Genomic DNA, 23,742 nt, shown 5'->3' with positions numbered 1-23,742 from the left:
GCTGCCAGTCTGTGTAGACAATACTGAGCTAGATGGACCGATGGTCTGACTGGGTAGAAGGCAGCTTCCTATGTTCTTCTTATGGGAAGCTGCTTTCTACTAAGTCAGATCCTTGGTCCATCTAGCTCAGTGCTGTCTCTGCAGACTATACTGGCCACATTTCCACACCACTGCCTTTCACAGTTCCACCTGAACATTTATTTATTTTATTACTTCTTTTTTTTTTTGCATTTTAAATTTTTATTGGCTTTTACAATACCTTTACATTCAAATTACATTCATTTATTTAATTAAGTAAATATTGACTTCCTGTTTACCTATCTGTGTGGTTCACGATAACTATACATATAAACCATCGCTATAACAATTCAAAACATACATACTCCACACTACTACTTGGTTTTACCCAGCCCAACCAGCTGTTATTATGATATTTCAAACCCTGCTGAAAAGTCCATATTAGAAAAATAGTTCTTTAGGTAAAGCAAAAATGGTTCCCAATCTCCTTTAAAACATTCCAGATTTTCTATTTATTTCCATTTCATCTATTTCGCATATTTGTATACTGCCCAAAATTCACATCTCTGGGCGGTTTACAATAAATGATAGATCTGATCGCATGAGTCTAATTAATGTCCTGGGTGAATAAATGTCTTAACAGCCCTTTTAAAAGTGGTCAGAGTTGCTAGGTGTTTGCAGAATCACGGAATGTTAAGAGCTGGGAGGGACTGGGGAGGTCTTCAGCCCCCACAGTCAATTTTCAATACAGGAAAATGCTACAGCCTCCTTGAAAGAGGACCGTCCAGCCTCTGTTTGAAAACCTACTGGGAAGGAGAGCCTATTGTGTGGGGCAGCCTGCTCCACGATCAATCAACCCTGCAGTTAGGAAACCCTTCCTAATGTCCAGTCAAAATCTGCTTGGGCTTTGGTCGAACCCTTTCCCTCCTTTTAATGGTGGTTGCCCCTTTTCTCTTTCGCCGCTCTGGGCCATGCTTCGGGCGGGGGGCGGGAGCTGAAAGATGGCAGTGCCTCTTAGGGGCTTTGCCCTTGTTATGGGCCCTGCCCTCCCCCTCCAATGCCTGGATCCTCAGAGAGTGATCCGGTCAGTGTCTCTACTGACTCCAATGGAGACTCCAGTGTCTCCATTCATTGGTCTGAATGGAATCCATGGCCAATGTTAACAATCTCTCTCTCTCTCTCTCTCTCTCTCTCTCTCTCTCTCTCTCTCAATCTAACTTAAACTGTTGGGAAGGAATAAAGGAAAAAGGATGATTTTCTCACCCAAAACTGAAGGATAAAGGCTGGTGCTGCCAAAGGGGAATGGTTTAGAGATATCACGATGGGACAGGATCCAAAGGAAAAGGAAAAATGCATCCTACCTGGAGCAAGACAGGAAGGGATCCAAATTAGGGATTGGGGATTTGGTGTCCAAATTGGGGATCCAGGAATTGGGGATTTGGATCCACAGCATGGTAGGGCTGCCATGTCCCCCGGAATTTAGGGTAGCCCCTGGATTTTGGCTCCTCCACCCGGCTGCTAAATCCCACTCGGATTTACACGGATTTCAAATGTGCTGCCCGGATTTTACTCTGGATCTGATCACAGGGGAGGGCAGAGGAGGGGGAAGTAGACAAATCTGTCAAATAAATAAATGGAATGCAAATTAGCGACCACATAATTTGCATAATATGCAAATTAGGTCTCCCAGATTTGGGAAGCGTGAATATGGCAACCTTACTGGCATGGTGGGAGAGGGGACAGATTCCTACCTGGAATGACCTGAAGATTTCCTGCCTACTGGGAGCAAGGAGTGGAAGTTAACCCTTGGTGAGCCATAACCTCCTACTCCGAGGGAGAAAGATCTTATGTCAAAACAATTCTGCGGCATTTGAAACCCAATGGACATTCCACAGCATGGCCAATCATTTAAAAAGGCAAGATTCTGTTTTGTTTTACGCACACCCCCAGACAATAAAGACCTTGAAGCCAAAGCCAGCCCCAAGAGAAAAACAAGAAATAGTTAGGACTGGAGGCGATCAAAAGCTTTGTGGCGACCCCTCTTTAAAAGCAGGAGATGTTCTGTGGCTGGATTCGGAGGGATTCCGACAGTCTCTGTCCTCTTCGGGCTCTGAGCAGCTGTCAGAGCAGATCTCAGGATGCTGCTAGGACGCGGAAAGGTCACTGGGCAGCAGAAAGAATAAGGAGGAAAGGAAGGCTGCTGGTCTGCGGGAGGAGAGCTGGTCTTGTGGTCGCAGGCATGAATCGTCCTCTTTGCTAAGCAGGGTCTGCCCGGGTTGCATATGAATGGGAGACTAGAAGTGTGAGCCCTGGAAGAGATTCCCCTCAGGGAGAGGGCTGTTCTGGGAAGAGCATCAGCATGCTTGCATGCAGAAGGTGACAGGTTCCCTTCCTGGCAGCATCTCCAGATAGGGCTGAGAGAGACTCCTGCCTGTAATCTTGGAGAAGCCGCTAGTCACTCTCAAGATTCCAAGCAAGAATCTCTTCCAGCCTTACCAGGAGATGCTGCCAGGGACTGAACCTGGGACCTTCTGCATGCAAAGCGGATGCTCTACCACTGAGATGCGGCCCCATCCCCAATATACAGGTAACTGCCTCCTGAGTCAGACCATCTGTCTAGCTAGCTCAGTTACACTGACTGGCAGTGGCTCTCTAAGGTTCCAGGCAGGAATCTCTCTCAGCCTTGCCTGGAGATGCTGCCAGGGACATAAAACTAGGGCCCTTCTGCTCTGCTTCACGATGTATTTAATCATGGCTTTGTACTTTGCAATGCATTTACTCAGAAGTCAGTCCTACTGAACTACTCTCAGGGAAGTGTGCATCGAATCACATTCCCTGTCACTATATGACACTCACTCGCTTGAAATAAGCTGTTTCCTCAAACATTAAATCCCAGATTGGGTTACATTTTTTAGAAAATTCAATTTGGGGCACCTTTCGGAAAGCTGGCCAGAGCAGCTTAGAAGTGGGAAGCGGAGAGGGGACGCCTTAGCCCGACGGCTCTGCAAGCATGAAAATCCCGCCTGGCTTCCCGCCAACCAGAAAAAACCGGCCAGCCTGTCTGTCGTTTCTTGCCCCAATTTGCCATTTCCTAATCTAGCCCAGTATTAAGACAGCTCTCCCCGGAAAACTGAAAATGATGAGGTGCCATGCAATGCCCAGGCATTTTCCCCAGAGGGGCACCAGGGTAATAGTGGTGTTTCTCTTGCAGCCGCTTCCATCCAAATCAGCGGGGAAGATGCAGGGAGGCTCACGTGAGCAGGCGCTCTTGCTGGGCATGGGAACGTGATCCCTTTGGGCTGCCCCCGCCAACTCAGAGGATTGTCTTGTCTTCTCCTCCAGCGGCACAGCGGTCTCTCCCATGCTGGCCCAGGAAACAGCCCAAGATTTGCTGGTCTGGCAGATTTGTCAGATTTCATTTGGGTGGCCAGGCTACATCGGTGTAAGCTGTTCCCTCTCCAGTTCCCTGTTTAAGCCATCCTGGCCAAATCGACAGCAGAGTGGGGGGAATACAGGCGACTTGGACATGTTCTCTCTCTCTCAACCCCACACACACACAGAGAGATGGGGAACATGGGAGGTGCATTCCAAACCAGACACAAGACTCTGATGGGAAAGGCCTGATCATCACCACACACTGAAGCAAGCCAAAGAATATTTCCCGCCCCCCTAGATACAGCTGCTTCTGACAACTGTAACAGAGACCGATAACTACGCTCCTTCTCCAAGACCCTGAAGAACAGAGAGGAAGAATATAGCCTGCAGACAAGGCGATCACTGCAGGACGCCTTCTTAGTAGTCTGGTTCTCCTGGGAGAGCCTCATAACCTGCCCCTGAAATCATCTCCGTTGCCTGAGCTCCAGAGACCATTCTTGGCAACGCTAATCGCACTTCAGACTTCTCAGAGCCCTTCCAAAAAAATCAAAAATCGCAAGCACTCCCATGGGAGAGCAAAAGAAAGCCTGATCCGGAAAGAGCAAAAGAACCATAGTCAAGAGGCACCGCTGTTGTGCTGAGGGCAGAGTCAAAGGTCCATTGGAAGGACCCTGAGCTGGGGTTGTGCATGGACCGCTCCACAATGAAGAGGGCTGGTTCTACGGTTTGACTGCAAACCGAAACGACCTCCAGGAGCAGTGGTTCGGTTCGCGATCAAACCGGACCGAGCCGGGTCCATTGTGGACCGGTTCGACCCGATCCGATGGGCTATACTTATAAAGGGGAATCAGGTGAGGATTCCCCTTTATAAACAAAAGGGAATACTGCCTTTAAAAGATTTCTAAGGGTGGTCGGGGGCGGGGGGGCGAGAGGGCACCTTTAAAAGTAGGTGCTTACCAGTCCTCCTGTGATGACGGTAGCAGTTCTGGCCTCCGCACATCCGCACAAGGGCTCACTATTAAAAGTGAGCTTGCATGGTACGGATAGGAAATGTACTTCTGTACCTGCGTTCAGCATAACGTGTGAATGGCTGGGCCTGTGTACAGATCTCTCCCTGTGTACACTGTAATCCCATTGCACGAGTGTTGCACACAATCCCAAGGCACATTAAGGTTTCGTTTTCTGAAGCTAATAAACAGCCCCAGTTTGTATCCAGGGCACTCCCAACGCACTTACATTGCCAGATGTAACAAAACATAACCCGGACTTGCTTTGTACATCTTCCAGATGCGTCTGTGCTCCCGAGGGTGCCAGACAGCCATACTTCCGGGAATCAAATTTATGCTATTTAAGGAGTTATATAAGTCCCTCTCCTTCCCTCCCTCCTTCACAAATGCGCTCACACACCCCTACCTGTCAGGCTGTGAAAAACATCACAAGTTATCTCCCTCCTACACACCTTACAGCAACAGAGATGTTGGCAAAGGGTACGGAAGCTCTTTTAAAAATCTCTTATATTCAAAACTGGAAACCATTAATAAACCCAACACCGGTTTTCCAAGGCCTGAGGAAGAAAGATGGCAGCTTTTCTAACTGCCAAAAGATAAGGGCCTATTACCCTGACAAACTCAAATTGGTTTCATACCAGCACAGAACCCCACTCTTGCAATCTGTTCAAGGCACGTACAACAATATACTTCCTTTCTACACCCTGCACTTGAGCGGATCTGTACCCAGCTTCAATTTTAAAATGAATGCAGGGACAGCCATTTACACAACACGTCCATGTGTACAGACATCTTTACACATATACAACGTAACATCTGAATGGGGCTTAAGTGTCATCAGAATTATTAGGGATACGTCCATCCTGCCTTCGTAGCTTAAACTGGACTACTCACCGAGGTGACTAGCCAGCCCCCTGAGCCTGACATCAGCCACGGGCGGAGGGGCCAGGGGGCCGCGGTGGTGGCCAAAGAGAGGATGCCACCAGCCTCCCTCCACTGCTGTGCAGCATGTGGTTTGGGCAGGTCAGTTTCCGTTCTGTGCCAGACAGGTGTTCCTAACCAAACAACGGTCTGTGTCAATAGGACCTCGGCCCCACCGCATTTCATATGCTGCTCCTTCCTAAGCGGTGGAGCCAAGCTGCATGCTAGGTTTGCTTGAACTATTTCAAGTGGAGTTTGACTCGTTTTCAGCAGGTGGTTGATTGTGGCCGTTGGAAAGCTACAATACGCTGAGGCCATTAAAAAACACACATTTGCTTAGCTTTTGAAATTACTTATCGGGTGTATGCAATTTTCTCTTGTAGGGGCACGGTCTTTTCTCAGAGTACACCCGAGCCGATGTTTGTGTGCACAGTTTGTGGCCTTTGACGAGCTAAATGCAGCCCGCTGGGCGCTTGACGTCACTGAACCATTGTTACAGTCCCAGGCAGGCAGCAGCAAACAGGAGCACCACGGGGGCTGCCCACATTAGAGTGCAATGCTGGGTTGCAAAATACATACCCAGCTGGTAAGACACACCCCAGTGGGGCAAATAGGAACATCGGAAGCTGCCTTCTAGCGAGTCAGACCCTTGATCCATCTAGCTCAGTATTGTCTACACAGACTGGCAGCGGCTTCACCAAGGCTGCATGAAGAAAGGCGAAAGGGGCAACCACCGCAAGGAAATGGGGCTCGAGACCAAGGCTGGATTCAGTTCTCGCAATACCGTCTTGCCTGCCTAGCGGGAGCTCTTGGAATTCTCTCCACACTGGGGAGATAACACAGGTTCCGAACTGGTGCCTAATAGAAACGCAGGGCCAAAAATTTCAAGCCAGTGAACTGGCACTGAGTTCTTCTTCTTAATCATCCTTTATTACAGCCACTGACCAGAAATAATAGTAGAAAACAGCAAAAATATTAAACAAATCCATATAGCTCAAATAATATGCTAACATAAATATAAGTTTGACCAGAAGGGAGGAGAGCTGATCTTGTGGCAGCATGAATGGTCCCCTTTTCTAAGCAGGGTCCACCCTGGTTTGCATTTGGATGGGAGATTACATGTGCAAGCACTGCAAGATATTCCCCTTAGGGGATGGGGCTGTAGCTCCGGGAAGAGCAGAAGGTTCCCAGTTCCCTCCCTGGCAGCATCTCCAAGATAGGGCTGAGAGAGATTCCTGCCTGCAACCTTGGAGAAGCCACTGCCAGTCTGGGTAGACAATACTGAGCTAGATGGACCAAGAGTCTGACTCAGTATAGGGGATATGTTCCCTATGTTCCCAGTGGCAACCGAGTTATACCATTAGTCTGTGACAGCCAGGATCATGAGTGTTCTTTTTCGTAAGGCCTGAGCGTGGCTCCCATCACCCCCAAGTCTGGATCCTGGACTCCTTGTTTCTTGGGCCGGTGTGAAGTTCTGGCCAGAGCTGATTCCTCTGCACAATCCCCCAGGCACCCTGCAGAGGTGACCCTTCTCACTGCGCTAGGCTGTGGCCCAGTCCTGATGGTGCTCCTTCAAGGGAAATGGAGCTCTCTTGAGCCCCTGCGCCATCTTGGAAGGTGGGCACAGCATTCTGGGAAGTCTCGCCCTCCCCAGCACATTCTTCTTGGAGCTTTGAAGCGAGGGCTCCCTCTCTCTTCAAGGGCTCTCCCAGCACTGAGGAAAGCGCGGGACGGTGCAGAGGTCCGCACCGGGGCAAATGGTCCTTGCATTGAAGGTTTGCTGCCAGGGTGGATCCAGTTGGGGCCTCCTCCATGCCAAGCTGGTGCTCCGCCAGTGAGTTCTTTCCACCTGTCCTCCTGACCCACAGGCAGCAGAACCTCTTGACGGGCAAGAGGGCCGGCGCCCACAGCATCGGGTGCGATGTGCCTCCCGGTCCGATGGAAGAGCATCTCCCTGGGCACGGGGATGAAAGCTTTGGCGTGCGAAGAGAGAGGAGGCGGCAGCCACGGCCACCCCCAGGAAGCCTCACGCAAAGCAAGGCGCTCGAGAGTGGGAAGCATTTGCTGAGCGCACCAGGAACGCCCGTCACTGTCAACATGCCAGCACCAGCCAGCCCCGCCAAGCAGAGAAGACGAGGCAGGCGGGCCCTGAAGTCCAACTTCTGCTCATATTTCTCCTCCTGCCTCCCAATCAAGGCTTCAGCAGGACCCACCAGGTGTGCGGCACCCAGCAGAATCCAGACCTCCTGTAGCCAGGGGGCTAGGGCAGGCCTGCCCCCTGCCCCATTTTCTTCTGCCCACCCCCCATTCTTATGAACAAATGGTTAAATAATAATAATAACGACCCCTGCTAACTTGGCAAAGAGGCACCTTTTAAAAGTGGTGATTCTCTTTATTTAGCAGGGGGAGAGCAACCGGCCCTACCCAACCCCAGCACAGCATCCTTCCAGTGGCTGTTGCTGATGTATATCTTATGTTTCTTTTTGAAGTATTAGCCCTTTGGGGACAGGGAGCCATCTCATTTATTTATTATTTCTCTGTGTAAACCGCCCTGAGCCATTTTTGGAAGGGCGGTATAGCAATTGAATTAATAAATAATAAATAATGTCACTTAGCTGCCCTCTGACTTTAGGGGGGACCAGGTCAGCTGCCCCTGTACTTTTTGTGGTGCCTCCCCCACTAAACCTTTTGCTGGCTATGGGCTTGGCAGAATCTCCAGGTCTGAGATCTGGACCAGGGATTCTCAACGTGTGGTTCCCCAGATGTTATTGGACTTCAGCTCCCATAATCCCCAGTCCCAGTGAACTTTGGTTGGGAATGATGGGAGTTGAAGTCCAATTACATCTGGGGACCCACACGTTGAGAATCTCTGATCTGGACAATACTACTTGAGATGAGTTTCCCCCCCACCCCCCGCCAAACGCCGGTTCTTACAAATTCCAGCTTGCATTGCCGCTATTGAGCTGAATTGCTTCCAGCTCTCTAAGACAGAGGTCAAGTACAGATAGTATTGCAGAGATCCAGCAGCTGTTACACCCAGGGGTAGGTAACCTATACACTGTTGTGTTAAAATAAGTCTTTGGCCATTGTGGCAGGGGGGTGATGGAATCTGTAGTCCAACCATGTCTGCGAACTCCTGTTTGAGATTCCCTGGGCAGCGTCTCCTCGATTTTCCTATTACTTAAATTTTTCCTGTTATTAATTAATTAATTAATTAGCCTTGTGCCTGCAACCCTCTTTCCACCACTTGGTTGCATGAATAGCTGCATTCAACACCATCAGTGGTGAGCGACATCTCAGGAGATCTCGCTCAAAACGACCGCCCCAAAGCACACACAGAGCTGTTGTCTTCTGCTACACATCCCCCCATATGGACACGCTTTATCTAAACCGCCTCCACCCCCCGACTCTGGCAGATGTTGGCCCTTTGCAATTAGGTCAGCCTGAACTAGAAGCTCCCACGCGCGTGAGATAGCACACACTCTCTCGAAGGCAAAGGGCCGAGGAGAGAAAATTAAATCAGGCCTCTTTGCTCTGCAAAACAACAACAACAATAATGACAACTGGAAGCTGTCAGACCCGAGAACTTTGATGCAAAGGAATGAGTTCACCTCTGGATGAGCTGAGATTCCAGGCTCAGGGCAAGAAAAAATAATAGTTCTAAAAAAATCTTCTGGAAAAGCAGATTCCCTCCAATGGTAGAGAGGAAACAAGAGAGATAATAGTCTCATCTTTGAAAGATGCACAGCTACTGGAGGAGGGAAGCAGACCTGTGTAAAGGAGGGTAGGAAGTATTAGTCAGACCCTCAAATTTTGACTATCAGTACCATCTTAGGGGATAAGCACTCCTCCTGATTTTTGGCAATGTCTATCCCTGCTCCCAGGAGAAGGAAAATAAGCGTTGCCTTCTTTAATGCACATACACCTTTCTGTGTGTTATCACCCCTTATTTATGCCGACTCCAAAACCATTGGGGGGGAAATTGGATTCATTCTTGCACAGAAGGAAAGGGAGGCTTAAGGTCACCCTGCCACTACTAACATGTATATACCGCTTTTCAACAAATGTTTGCAATGCGGTTTACATAGAAAGATAAATAAATAATAAATGAGATTATTCCTTGTCCTCCAAAAGGCTCACGATCTAAAAAAGAAACGTAAGGTAGACACCAGCAACAGCCACTGGAGGGATGCTGTGCTGGGGATGGAGAGGGCCAGTTGCTCTCCCCCTGCTAAATATAAGAGACTCACCACTTGGAAAGGTGCCTCTTTGCTCAGTTAAGCATGGGTTAACAATGAACCAATGGTTGTACTCTCTTTATGGAATAATCTTTGGAGGACATTCATGCCAGTTTTCATTTCCATTCCTCCGATCAAACATTATAGTAGTTTGTGTGTTTTTAAAAAAAAATTGTTAAATGCTTTTAAGACACGATTGCATTTGGCTGCTGTAGGCCTGATGAGCAAGACAATCAAAGCATGATAAGACACTGAAAGTCTTCCAATGAGATCACCTCTTTCCATCTCTATGGGTGTAAAGGCAAAGTGTGTCGTGGAGTCAGTGTCGACTCCTGGTGACCACAGAGCCCTGTTGTTGTCGACTTTGGTAGAATACAGGAGGGGTTGACCATTGCCACCTCCCACGCAGTATGAGATGATGCCTTTCAGCATCTTCCTATACTGCTACTGCCCAATATAGGTGTTTCCCATAGTTTGGGAAAGATACCAGCGGGGATTCGAACTGGCAATCTCTGGCTTGCCAGTCAAGTAGACCTTTTCAAAAATCATCATGAGCATTCATCCTCTCAGATGGTAACTACCCCAGCTAGCTATAGGAAGGAAATCCACTTGTGAATGGTTTCGACTTCTCTTAGAAATAAAACCCTTCTTTGCTGGATTTCCACATTTTGCTCCCTAGCAAGAATGGAAATTTGATCGTTCTGAACTATTTTAGGTTTTCTGGATCGCACAAGTCCATCAAACTTCTCAGGATAACACTTGCATTGAGCACTGAGCAATAGGCAGACACGCTGAAATGTAACTGACGAATGCACAGGTTAATAAGTGGGTGATGAATCAGCTAGAAAGTCTTTAATGGGTTGACAGCCTTCATAACAATATCTGGGTAATGATGTTGCACAACGTCACAAATTGTGCATGCTTCCAACGTGCCCTCCATGTACCCATATGCTCAATATGGGGCACCTTTGCTGGTGCTAGGCACTGCATTCTCCCTATATTGAGATGGGTCTCCAAGCAAGGAGAGCTGGTCTTGTGGTAGCAAGAACAAGTTGTCCCCTTTGCTAAGCAGATCCGCCCTAGTTGCTTTGAATGGGAGATTCCATGTATGAGCATTGTAAGATATTCTCCTAAGGGATAGGCCTGTTCTGGGAAGAGCATGCTTGCATGCAGAAGGTTCCAAGTTCCCTCCCTGGCATCTCCAGAGATGGCTGGGAAGGACACCTGCCTGCAACCTTGGAGAAGCTGCTGCCAGTCTGTGTAGACAATGCTGAGTTAGCTGCACCAAGGGTCTGACTCAGTAGAAGGCAGCTTCCTACATTCCTGTGTTCCTATGACGAAGGAAAAGTGTGGGTGCATTGAAGGCAAGCTGGAAGCGAGCACAACTGTGACATTGTGCAACATCATTACTGACAACGTGGCACAGTCGTAGGTTCCAGTTTCCCGGCTTTGTGGAGTTTGAGTCAAAACCAGCAGATTTTTTGACCATTAAATGTCCGTATTTACGTTGCATCCTTACAACAACCTGAATAGACCATATAACACTGATTTTAAAAGAACTGCACTGGCTGCCAATACGTTTCCGAGCAAAATACAAAGTGCTGATTGCTACCTATAAAGCCCTTGATAGCTTGGGTCCAGGGTACTTAAGAAAGCGGCTCGTTCGTTGGCGACTCAGGACCAGGAAGGCCTTCTCTGTGGCTGCCCCAGGACTCCGGAATATGCTCCCTCTTGAAATAAGAGCATCTCCTTCTCTGCTTGCTTTTAGGAAGAACCTCAAGCCGTACCCGTTTTCTCAGGCTTTAATGATAACATTAATTTTAAAGGGTTTAACTGTTTTTATCCTGTAAACTTGTTTTAATTGTTTTTATTCTTTTTTAAAAACATTTGTTGTATTTGAAATTATGTACACCACCTAGGGATACACATATGAAGCGGTATACAAATATAATTAAATAAATAAAATAAAACCAGCCCTGGAACCAGTCAAATCACCCCATCGCTACAGAGAGAAAGCTGAGGCCAAAGGAACAGGAAATTGTTCTCTTCCCCCTCCACACACAAAGGCAAAGAAAACCTGCACATTTATTTTTATTTATGCACACCATAGATTTAGATACTGTGCAGAGAGGGTGGAAACCAAGCCACCGATGACTCAGAATGTAAAACGAAATCAGGATGTGTTTATAGAATAACACTTCCCCCTTCCTCTTTCCAGCTAATATTAGACTCTATCATTTTTCCCCCCAGTTCACCAAATAGTTCATTATTAATTGATTGATTGATTACATTTATGGACCACTCCATCCAAAGGCTCTGGGCGGTGCACAACAAATTTAAAAAGATATTCAACAAACACCATCTAAAACAAAACAATATAAAAATAATTTAAAAACCATTCAAAACCATTTAAAACCAATTAAAATACCCCAAAACAATTTAAAAACCTTGGAAGGCCAGGCTAAACGAATAGGTTTTCAGGGCTTTCTTTAGGCATTTCCAACAGCAAGCCTAAACTGCAGATATCTGCCAGGAGTGCATTTCCATAGGCCAGGAGCAGCTGCAGAAAAGGCCCAGTTCCGAGTCGCCACAAGCTGTACTGGTGCTAACTGGAGACGGATCCCTTCAGATGACCTCAACGGGTGATGGGGATCATGCAGAAGAAGGCACTCTCTAAGGTAGCCCAAGCCGTTAGAGCTTGCTATTGTAGCTACTATGCCATTATTTATTCCCAATGTACGGACTGAAAACTGAGGTCAAGAGAAAAATGGCTTGCCCAAGGCCAGCCCACAAAGCTGCCTCATACTGAGTCAGACCATTGGTCCATCCGACTCAGCACTGTCTGCACTGACGGGAAGCAGCTCTCCAAGATTTCAGGCAAGTGTTTCTCCCAGCCCTATCTGGGGATTGAACCCGGGACCTTCTACACCCAGAGAAGATGCTCAACTGCTGAACTAGATGCCCCACCCGCTAAGGGGGAAATCTTGCAGCAGACAACACTCACATGTAGTCACCCATCCAAATGCAAACCAGGGCAGACCCTGTTTAGCAAAAGGGACCATTCACACTTGCTACCTCGAGACCAGCTCTCCTCCCCCTTAGGCCTGGGCTCTGCTATTCCTTTTAAAGCCCTAACTGGGCTGGGTCCTGCATATCCCAAGCACATCCACGTACACAGAACAGCCCTGCAAACAAAGTCACACATGTCAAAAACCCAGAAAACGTGGCTGGCCGGCCGGCCAACAGTTTAGTTATTTGTGGCCTAATAGGTTTTGTCCAGATTGCCTGCCTGATCCGGTGGGAGACCAGAGAGGATCAGGTCAGTGGCTCCAGGCAAGCCTCCTGTGGAGTGCACCACCATGAAGGGGATCAGCCTGGATGAAGCCCTGCTCTATGAACCCAGCCTCAGATGGGCCTTTGCCAGGGCTGCTGCTCCTGTCTGTGCTAATTTGTATTTTCAACGTGCTTATGGGATAATTAGGAAGGAGCCACACAAGAGCATAAACAGAACATTAAGAGAACATGAAAATAGCAGGGTGCGTGCAGCCAGCTCAGAAGCCGAGAGAGCAGCGGCACGGGTTTCCATTTGCATAAGCGATGCAAAGTGGGTGCACATTCTGGACACAGCACACACACACACTCACTCACAGGTACTTTCAGATATGCAAAACTCCAGCAGAGGGCAACTTGGGAGGCTCAAGGGCACGCTGTGCTGTGCTGTCTCGTCAGACGTTCAGGGAAAGGTTACCAAAGCTGCATGAAAAGGGCTGGTTCAGGCGTGATGCCGTGCAAGCCAGGCAATCATGGGTTTGCAAAAGTTGTACCTCTATGAACACTTTCCACATAGTCAATATCTTCCAGGATCTTCCTGAGTAGGGGTGTGCATGAACGGTTCGGCGCCGAACCGGTTCACCTTGGACCGGGCGAGTTCAGAGGTTCGATCGCGGACCGAACCAGCTGGATTCGAATCTGAGCCAAACTGCATTTTTTGTTTTGTGCACACCTCTATTCCTGAGTGCCTGTGGGAAGCTTTTTGTATATCATGGGAAATCCTGGAATATATTTTAGTAAATGAGCCAGCTGGGATGGTCGGTACCATCTGCGGGGATGAATGCTCATTGTGGAGTGTGGTTTTTTTTGCAAGGTCAACACCCCTAGAAATGGAAAAGAAGGGACAGCATCGCCAAATTTTCAGCTTTCAGTATGTTCTCATGCTTTTTATTTTCCTTACCATTGGGCTTGCAGTGGCCAAATCTGCAACAGTACTTTAAAAGCGTTTAGCAGTCTTAAAAACACAGAAAGATACTTTAAAAAATTATATCAATGTTGCCAGAAGAATGGAAGTGGAAATTGGCAGGAGTGTCTTCCAAAGATTACCCCATGGAAAGCAGGGGTGTAGTTAGGGGAGAAGGGAACCTGTGCAGCAAGGTGGATGGACTTGATGACGACAGCAATGAATGCACCACTGAGAGACCTAAAAGGCCAAGTTGAAGACGGATCATCCTGGAGAGGATCTATCTATGTGGTTGCTAAGAGTCAACACCGACTTGACGACACTTAATCAATGGTTCTCTCCATTCTATGCAAGCATGCACTGGAACAAGAGAGAAGATGGCCTGGAATCTACCAATACATTACGAGGTGATTTGCATGGATCAGCAAGGTTTCCAACTCCCAATGGTTTAACAATAGCAACTAAAATAGCAAGTAAACAGAATTTTGGCCAACGAATGGGCCCCGACTCTCTTCAATGCAAAGGTAAAGTGTGCCATCAAGTTGTTTTCAACTCCTGGCAACCACTGAACCCTGTGGTTGTCTTTGGTAGAATACAGGAGCGGTTTACCATTGGCATCTCCCGCGCAGTATTAGAGGATGCCTTTCAGCATCTTCCTATATCACTGCTGCTCAAAATAGGTGTTTCCCATAGTCCGGGAAACATACCAACAAGGATTCGAACTGACAACCTTCTGCTTGTTAGTCAAACATTTCCCCGCTGTACCACTTAAAGTGTCTCTTCAATGTACCTGTGCTTTTATTTTAGCAGCTTGTTTTTAATGGAGTTTTATTACTGTTTTTATCTTGCTGTTAACTGCCCTGGGGTCTTCGGACAATGGGCGGTATAAAAATATAAATAATGAATAAATAAATAAAATTGCAGGCTTTTAAAAAAGTTATCTACCATGGCTAGACTTGCGCTAACCACTTGCCTCTCAGCCTCTGTGTTCCTTGCCTGTTGAACACAACAGGAGTATGATGTGGTTGCCTTTGGCCAGGTCTTTGCACAGTTTCAGTGTGTTGTGTTTGAATCTCTGCTCTGTGGGGACTCAGAGGTAGCTTTGTACTTGTTTATGCATATAGTACTATTATTATTTTCCATTTATATTGCACTTGTTCTCCAAGGAGCTCAGAGATATACAATATTTTTAACCTCACAACAATCCTGTGAGGTAGGTTAGGCTAAGAAACAGCTGGCTGGCTCCAACCTCACCCAGTCATAGCCGAGAGGGGATTTGAACCCAGGTCTCCCCAGTCCTAATCCAACACTCCAGTCACTCCTCCATGCTGGCTCTCAGCGTGCGGCTCATGGGATGTAGCAGATAACTGGCACCTGACCCTGAGCCACCACTGGCTTTTGTCTCTACAATTCTTTACAGATACTGCACGGTCTCTGTCTCCGTGCATGAAGCATTTTTTTCATCAGGCACTCTGCTTTTACTTTCCCCAAAGAAGCTGCTCAAGTGGTCAACGTTCTATTTCTCAGCCTTTCCCCATGGAGCAGTTGGAATGTTGCGACACTTCCATGACATCACAGCAGCTCAGTCAATGGCTAAAGGGGAGTAGGGAGAAATCCCTGGCATCCAGTGATAGGGCACAGTCCATTTTTAGCAGTGCCCCATAATCCACAGGGACAAGGTGGGATGCGGAATGGAATGAAAAAGAATATTGTCTTCCCCGAGGCTCAATATATTTTGTGGCTTCCATGACCCATTCCAATCTGCCTTGCACAGCAGTTCTGAGGATGGATAAAACTGGGACCATAAAGCATTTTTTACACGGCCGAAAGTGCTCAGGAAATGGTAAACAGTAAAGAGCAATGAATATACCCTGCAAAACCAAATCCGGCCTTTGGGATCGAAGGCAGACCTGTGGCTTGAAACACTCTAGAACTGCTCTTCCATAATGCCAATTCTGGGCAGCATGAATCGGGTTTTAAAAGCCAGCCTACAAATAAACTATCAAGAGAGGCGGTTTCTCAGTTCAGTTCCAAACAATAACAAAACAGTACCCGGGAGGAAGCACCTGGGAGGCGAAACAAAGCTGGAACCAGGTGCGTGTGTGTGTGTGTGTGTGTGTGTGTGCGCGCGCGCACACACACACACACACACACAGGCAGCTCAGTAACAGATCATCTGCTTTGCATGCAAAAGGTCTCTGGTTCAATCCTTGGCAGCATCTCCAGGTAGGACTGGGAAAGACCCCTGCTTTAAAACCCTGAAAAGCTGCTGCCAGTTGGTGCAGACTAAGCACTGCAGGTGAGAAGGAAGACCACTTGAGGCCTCTGCTTTGAGCAGCAGCCACAACATGTTGTTCTGGGTTATGATGGAGGCTGTGGATTTTATTCCTCGCAGCTGCCCACTCAAACAACACCTCTCTGCCTTCATCATCACACAAGGCACGATCGACCCAACACCCAGTGCATGCATACCTTTGGAAATATGCCTGCCTCTCCCAACTCTTTCCACGTTGCAGCTTCTCTCTGCTCCCCGGAGCGGACAGGAGGGATTTGCTGCTTCTCCCTGATCACTCACACACACACATAAAGCTGCCTTCTACTGAGTCAGACCCTTGGTCCATCTCGCTCAGTATTGTCTACACCAGGCCTGCTCAACTTACCCCCTGCCCCGCTGTTTTTGGACTACAACTCCCATAATCCCCAGCCACAGTGGCCCATGGCCAGGGATTAGTTGTAGGCCAGCATCAGCAGGAGAGCCAAAATTGAGCAGCCCCGGTCTACCCAGACTGGCAGCGGCTTCTCCCAGGTTGCAGGCAGGAGTCTCTCTCAGCCCTATCTTAGAGATGCTGCCAGGGAGGGAACTTGGGACCTAGATGCTCTTCCCAGAGCAGCCCCATCCCCTAAGGGGAATATCTGACAGCGCTCACATGTAGTTCCCCATTCAAATGCAAACCAGGGAGGACCCTGCTCAGCAAAGGGGACCATTCGTGCTGGCTACCCCAAGACCAGCTCCCCACCTACCCACAGGACAGCAGGAAGATGCTATCGCTTGGCCTTTGCTTTTATTGACCAAGGCGTGGGAGAATCCTGAGCTCACAAAAGCCACACTGCTGCTCGGCTCCAGCAGGGAAAACCAGCCATGAGGGGGACCAGGGGAGGCTATCTTATGCTCTCCCCTTCAGGTACCCTGACATCCGATCTCCGAGCAGGGCAGCTGGTCGCCCTGCACAAGCAAACCCATTCTTCTGCCCTCTCTGATTCCAAGCCCAGGCCTCTGTCTCTCCCCGCAGAGCGTGCACGTTCCTCCTCTCCACACACACACACACACCCCACACACACCCCGGCAGGAGGAAGACAGAAGGTAGCCCCAGATCAGTTGCTGAGTCACTTACGACACAGCATCCAGGAGGCGAGCAGCCCATCACCACGAGGCCAATCCCCACAGGGCTGGGGAAACGTCCCTGCGTCCTGTCCCCATTTCTCGTCAACCTGCCCAGGAAGTGATGGGCCTCACCCCTCAAGGCTGGCCCTAGAGAGCACTGCTGCAGCTCATCAGAGTCGGCGAGCAGAGGTTCTGGCAGAGAGGGGATGGGAGAAGCAGGAGAGGGGAAGATCAGGGGCTGCCCCGTCCATGAGGCAAGGCGTCGCAGGGACCTCAGGCGGCAGACAATCGGGGCACTAGCAGAATGGCCAGATGCCCTCCCCCGCCAGCACTGGAGCAGCTCTTTGGGGTGGATCTGGCCCCTGCAAGGGGTGCATGGAAGGCCTCTCCTCACACTCCTTGCAAAGCATGCAGGAAGCACGAGGAGAGGAGAGGAAGTTGGTCATCTCTGCTCCTCCCTGCACCACTTTCAGGGCTCACAAGGCTTGCTTTTGAAAGGGGGCTGGTCCCCAGCAGGGGCATGGGGCTGGGCAGCATCTGGCTCTTTACCTCAGGAATCCCAGGATTTGGGCCAGACAACAATTTGTTATGGGATGGCTAACAAATAACATTTATTTATTTAATTTATTTATTATTTATTATTAATTAATTACTAATTATCTATTATTATTTATTTATTTATTATTATTGGGTTGGTCCAGAAAAAGAGGCGACTGGGCCAGAAGAATATCATGTAATCATTACTAAAGCACCATCAATGTGCACGGAATGATGAACAGAGGAACATAAAGAAAAATGAGGCATCCCCTGCCCCAAGGTGAGGGTTGTCAGCTTTTTAAAAAAATATTACTACTATTATTATTATTGCCCGGCCAAGCTCCTGTGTCCTGAAAAAGCACCTTGACAGACTCAGAGGCGTGACCAGGGGACAAGGTTTGTTCCTATGCCGTAGAACGCTTCACGTGGAGGGAGCTGCAGCTGACGCTGCTGTGCAAAGGGTCAGAGCAGGATTTTTCCAGGTCAAGTGGCATTTACAATCTCGATTTCAATGGAAAGAGGGAAGGGAAGCAGGGAGATAGGTCTCACTTCAGACCAGGGAGTGGAAGCCCTCAGGTACAGCTCTCTCCCAAAGCGTTCAAAGCTCTTTACAGTGTCGCCGAAATCTTTACAACGGCCCTGTAAGGTAGCCCACCGTGTTACTCCCACATTACAGATTGGGGAGGCGAAGCAAAGAGGCCACAGCTGGCCTCCTGTGGACTACCAAGCAAGTTCATGGGTGGCGAGATCTGAACGGGGGTCTTCTCGGCTCCTAGCACATGCTCTCAACGGCCATGTTCGCGCCAGATGCCCGTGCCACCGCTTTCTGTTCGGCTGCTGCGTCAGACCAATGCTGGGCAGAGTTAATTAGGACATGGAGGGTTTTTCGACTGACAATTCTCTCCGTTAAAGGAACTGGGTCTATCCGCCGATTTCAATTAATAGCAACATAAATAATTCACCCCACGGAGGATCGTGGGAAGAGATGGAGAACTAAGAGGGCAGAGCAGTGGGTGAAATCCTGGGCTGCTCGGGCAGAGATTGTGTCCTGGTAGCCCACATCCATTAATCCAGAGTGGCTAACAGTGGCCAGTGGTTCTCGCAGGATCAGGTCCACGGGATGAGTGCCCTTCCTCTCTAAAGGCACCTGAAATGGGAGGGGCAGAAGGGCCGGATCCTCACGCTCGGCACACCCCAATGGGGCCCACCACGGCAAGGCAGCTGATGGGGCGCTGGAGGAGGCGGTGGGGCCTCGATCCCGGGCACGCCCTGCCGTGCCGAAGGGCAGAGTCTTCCAGATGAAGCGCCCGCCTGCACCAAAGATGCCCCTCAATTCTCGGCCTGGGAAAGGGGCTGTATCCAGACACCCCCCCGCTCCCCACAACCTTGCCCCTCGACCAAGGGCAGCTCCGGAGGGGACTGGGCATGTGGCCTCTCCAGGCAAGTAGTTTGCCCCCCCCCGCGCCGCCGCCAGCATACACACACACACACACACACACACTTCTGCTTCCGAAACCTAATAGGTGGGGGGGGGCGCCGCACACAGCTCGCCCCATCTGTGCCCGGCTCCCCATTTCCTCCCCGGTGCCGTTCTCTCTTCCCCCTGCAGCAGTCCTCCTTTGCGGAGACTAGAGCGGGAGGCCGGGGGGGGGGGAGGCTAGGCAGATGACTCCCCCCCCCCACACCTTGGCTCCCCTGCCCCATCGCCTGCCCCCCCCCCCCCGCCATTTCTTGGCACTCCACTTTCCTGCCCCCCCCGCGCTTCTTGGCATAGAGGCATCTATGACTGGGGGGGGCTCCCCTGCCCCATCGCCTGCCTCCCCCGCCCGCAGCCCAGGAGCCAGACCCCCGCGCCTCCCGCCCGCGCGCCTCTCCGCGCTCCAGCTCACCAGATAGGCGCCCACCGTGCCCTGCGCCAGCATGAGCGCGCACTCGGAGACCAGGAAGACCTGGATGCTGGAGAAGCAGGACGGCGCCGCCGCCGCCACCACCGCCGCCGCCGCCGGGGGGGAGGCAGGGCAGCCCCCCTTCTTCCTCCGCTTCTTGGCGCGCTGCTGCGCCTCGTCCCCCAGCGGCTCGCCGCCGCCGCCGCCTCCCGCCGGCTTCTTGCCCGGCATCCTCCGCCGCCCGGGCGCCCCGCGCTGGGCCGGCGATCAGGCGCGCGAAGACGGCGGCCCCCGGCGCCCGCCTCGCCTCCTGCGGGCTCCTCTGGCCGCCCCGCCAGCCGCGGCCGCCTCCGGCCCCGCTGCCGCCGCCGCCGCCGCTGCCATGGCTGGCTCCCGGCTGCTGCTGCTGCTGCCGCCGCCTCCTCCGCCCGCCGCGCTCCGCCGCCGCCGCTCTCCTCCTCCTCCTCCTCCCCTCCTCCGGCGGCTGCTGCTGCTGCTGCTCTCCTTCCTTCCTTCCTTCCTTCCTTCCTTCCCTCGCGCGCTCCCTCTCCCGGCCGCCGCTCCGGCTCCAACGCTGCTGCTGCTGCTGCTGCTCAGCCCGCTCGCCCAGTCCCCCCCCCCGCTCCTCTTGCTGCTGCTGCTGTTGGGTTGGAGCCCGTCGGGGACAGCAGGGGCGGCCCCCAGGGATGGGCAGGGGGGCCTTGAGGTCATCTAGCCAGCCAGCGATCCCCAGCGGGGAATGGGTGGGTAGCGGTAGGGGTGGGGGTGGCATCTCACAGCATGGGCGAAGTGCATTTCGGGGGGGGAGGGCGTATTAGATTGGGGAGGGGACAGAAATGGGGGGAAGTGGCAGGGGGCAAGCCCACCCAGGCGTGCACCTAGGTAATGCTGGAGCCTGGACCCTAAAGGCCTTTGGAGCCCTCCACCCCACCCCCCATAGCGTCATTTTTTAACCCGTAGGTTCTTGAGGGCACAAACCACACCACCCAGGACAGACTAAAGTGGATTTGGGAGCCCCCAGGGGGTGTGGAGGCCTGGACTTTGCGCCCTAAGTCCAGGGGCAAGAGCGTCTCTGAGCCCACCTAATACCTACCCAGTCATCTATTTCAGACAAGGGTGCCACCACCCCCCCACCCCCGTGGCTTGCCCTCCCAGGTCCCCCACCCCCGCCACCCCCATTTCTGTTCCAGAAATCTAATATTTGGGACACACACAGAGCCAGCTCTCCCTCCCCGACAACAAATCTGACCTGAGATCAAATCCCTCATCAGCCATGCAAACTCACGAGGCGACTCTGGGACAGTCACTTCTCTCTCAGCCGGACCAACCTCACAGGGTTGTTGTGGGGAGGAGCACAACCATGCACACCGCTCTGGGCTTCTTAGAGGAAGAGCCAGATACAAACGTAGAAACAAATGAAATGAATATGCCTTGCCGTATCTGAGTCCCCTCTCAGTATTTATTTATTTTTTCCTGGTTTCGCCATGGGGAGTTGGCAACCCTATGGAGCACAATATCATGCAACCCTGTAGGTCGACTGTAATGAAGTGATTGGATCTGAATACTGTATATAGATCTGTCCTGTGTGGAGGACTGGCTTACTACACGCCCAGCCTTCAACCTGTCTATTGCGGTTCTGTAATTGACCAGGGCAAGGGGTGATGGGAGTGGGAGTCCATCAACATCTAGGGACCCGCGTTTGAGGACCCTTGGGTTAGTTTGATTCTGAACCTCAGGGTCACCCAAGTCGTTTCTGTGGAGAGCCCTCCTCCGACTGCCGTGGGACCTGCAGGATTCCTGAAGCAGATTCCTGCTGACTCTGAGAGATCCCAGCAGCTCCGAGTCATGATGTGTCCAAGACATTTGGGACAGGGATGCCATGGCTGTCACTTGCAGTTGCATTGAAGGTTTCTCTGTGGCTGGCTGAAGTGTGATTAGTTCAACTGCTTAACCACTTAAAAGAACGGGATGCAATTTTCAGCTTCATTGAGGAACCAGGCTCATTAAACCCGGCAACGCTGAACTTTGTGTGTGTGTGTGTGTGTGTGTGTGTGCAAACATCCTCAAGACGTTGGGCTGCATTAAAAGACCTGCTTGTCAAAATAAGTGAGCAAGTTCTAGGAGGGCTTGGGGAAGGGGAGAGAGAGAGATGATCCAGGAATGATTTTTAAAAAGGGGAGAAAGTTGCACTGACCAGAGATTCAGAAGACAGACCTTTACAGTGGTTTTAAAAGAGCATCAACCAAACATCAAGCTACTGCACTGCGTGGGAACATAGGAAGCTGCCATATAGGTGAGTCACACGAGCAGTGTGAGGCGCTGAAAGGAGGTCTGCGGGGAGAGGGGGCTTAGCCCGCTTTCCCCGCAGACAATCAAAAGGGAGCCCTGGGTGGCCGGATCAGCCACCCATGTGACTTCTGGCTCAGTCACGGAGCCAGTGGGGGCTGTGGGGATCGGGGGCCATGTGGCCCCCAGAAGTTCCAGGATGACTTGTGTGAATGCAGCTTCAGAGAAGCCCCCTATCCGTCCCAACATCTGGTGAGCTGTGGGGGTTTGGTCTGGGTTGGACCAAACGGGGTGGTTGGGTTCAACCCCGAGCTTCGAACCAAACCAGTTCAGTGTTAAACCGGCTCGACACCCAACCGGTTTGACATCCTTACTGGGAGAGACTCCTGCCTGTAACCTTGGAGAAGTCGCTGCCGGTCAGTGTAGACAATACTGAGCGAGATGGGCCGAGGGTCTGACTCGGTATATGCCAGCTTCCTATGTTCCTCTGCTTTCAGAGCTGGTGCAGGGGTCACCGATGGGGTTCTGGGGCAAGAGCCTCAATGGGGACACCAGTCTTCAGGGCTCCTCTGGGGTGGCCAGCTCTGACCACTCTGGGCCTGAGGAATCTGGAGGGCAATGATCCAAGCCTGAGTGGGTTCCCCCCCTCCTCTTCTGATAGGGTCTCCTTTGGCTTGGAGTCTGGGTGAACTCCAAGACAGCCGCAGCAAGGAACCCCAGTCCAGCGTCCCCGTGGGCTCACCAAATGAAGTTTGTTCTCCGGAAAGTGTTCAGCTGAGCACCACCCGGTGCAGACGTTCCAGGCCGAAAGAGCTCCTCAGCACGGCTTGCCCGGATATTCCATTGTGCTCTGACATATTTAGTCATAGTACATTAGGTGTTACGCCCAACAGCCTCTTTATGCGGATTCTCTCAGGCAAAAAGGTAACTTTTCGTGCGGAGTGGCCTCTGATTAACCTGCGAATGAAACCAAACCAGGCACTGCGTGTATGCGCTCCGTCGTCTCCCAGCACAGAATGAACAGCAACACTCCCATGAGCCCAGACAGGAGCAAAGTGCCCTTTGACCCCTTCTCCCCAGTGTGTCTAGCACCAGCAGAGCCCTTTGCTCTCGTATTATGCACCTCGAGTCCTTTGCTCCCAAGCTGAGCTGCAGGCAAAGGGCTCATGAACACCTTGGCCTCTAGTGAATGTCCAGCAGCTTTGACTCCATCCACAAATTCACGCTCACCTGAGGCCAGGCCTGAGCAAAGGGCTCTTGGAGCCTGTCTCCCCAGCGTGAGCACCGGCAGAGCTCTTTGCTCTCTTATGCAGCTGGAGTCCTTTGCTCAGAAGCTGAGATGCAAGCAAAGGGCTCATTAACACAGCCACCTCCACTATTTACCCTTGGAAGAGCCTTTTGCTCTCCTGTGCACCTTGGTGACTTGCTCCCAAGCTCTTTTTAACTCCCTCTCCTGCGGCAGGATCAGCAAGAGATGCTTTGCAGAGCCCTTTCTGCTAGTCTGTGCCTCAATCACTTGCTCCCAAGCCGGGCGTGAGACAGGCAAAGGACTCTTTCTTTAACCCCCTCCTTCCTAATGTGAGCAGCAAGAGAGGCTTTGACACAGCCCTCTCTGTCGTGGCTGAAGCATGCCGGTCATCCTATTCCCAATCCAACTGTCTCTATCAAAAACATTATCAATGCACATTCCTACTTTTCTTCCACCCCATATAAAATCCTTTCATCCAACAAAATCCCAAACAGTCAAGGTAAAAAACAAAAAAGAGAAGATAGCTTCAAACGTTTGCGGGAAAATGTGGTTAGGGGTTGGAAGTCTGGTGGGTTTGCTTCCCCCAACAGAATCACTTGCAGTTCAACC

The 23,742-nt window shown here is 50.8% G+C and overlaps 1 protein-coding gene across 1 annotated transcript in view; it reads right to left on the bottom strand.

Annotated features, from left to right (window-relative positions):
* The window catches only part of SLCO3A1 (solute carrier organic anion transporter family member 3A1), a 78,514-nt gene extending 58,413 nt beyond the window's left edge, over positions 1-20,101 (bottom strand). The window contains exon 1 of the mRNA XM_053272783.1: positions 19,602-20,101. Coding sequence (XP_053128758.1) covers positions 19,602-19,829 — 228 coding nt within the window. The 5' untranslated portion in view covers positions 19,830-20,101. The remainder of the gene's footprint in view (positions 1-19,601) is intronic.
* Between the last annotated feature and the right edge of the window lie 3,641 nt (positions 20,102-23,742).

Source organism: Hemicordylus capensis, chromosome 10, assembly GCF_027244095.1.
Source record: "Hemicordylus capensis ecotype Gifberg chromosome 10, rHemCap1.1.pri, whole genome shotgun sequence".
Classification (NCBI taxonomy): domain Eukaryota; kingdom Metazoa; phylum Chordata; class Lepidosauria; order Squamata; family Cordylidae; genus Hemicordylus; species Hemicordylus capensis.
The sequence above is the reverse complement of the archived record's forward strand: the minus strand, read 5'-3'. Positions and strand labels throughout refer to the sequence as shown.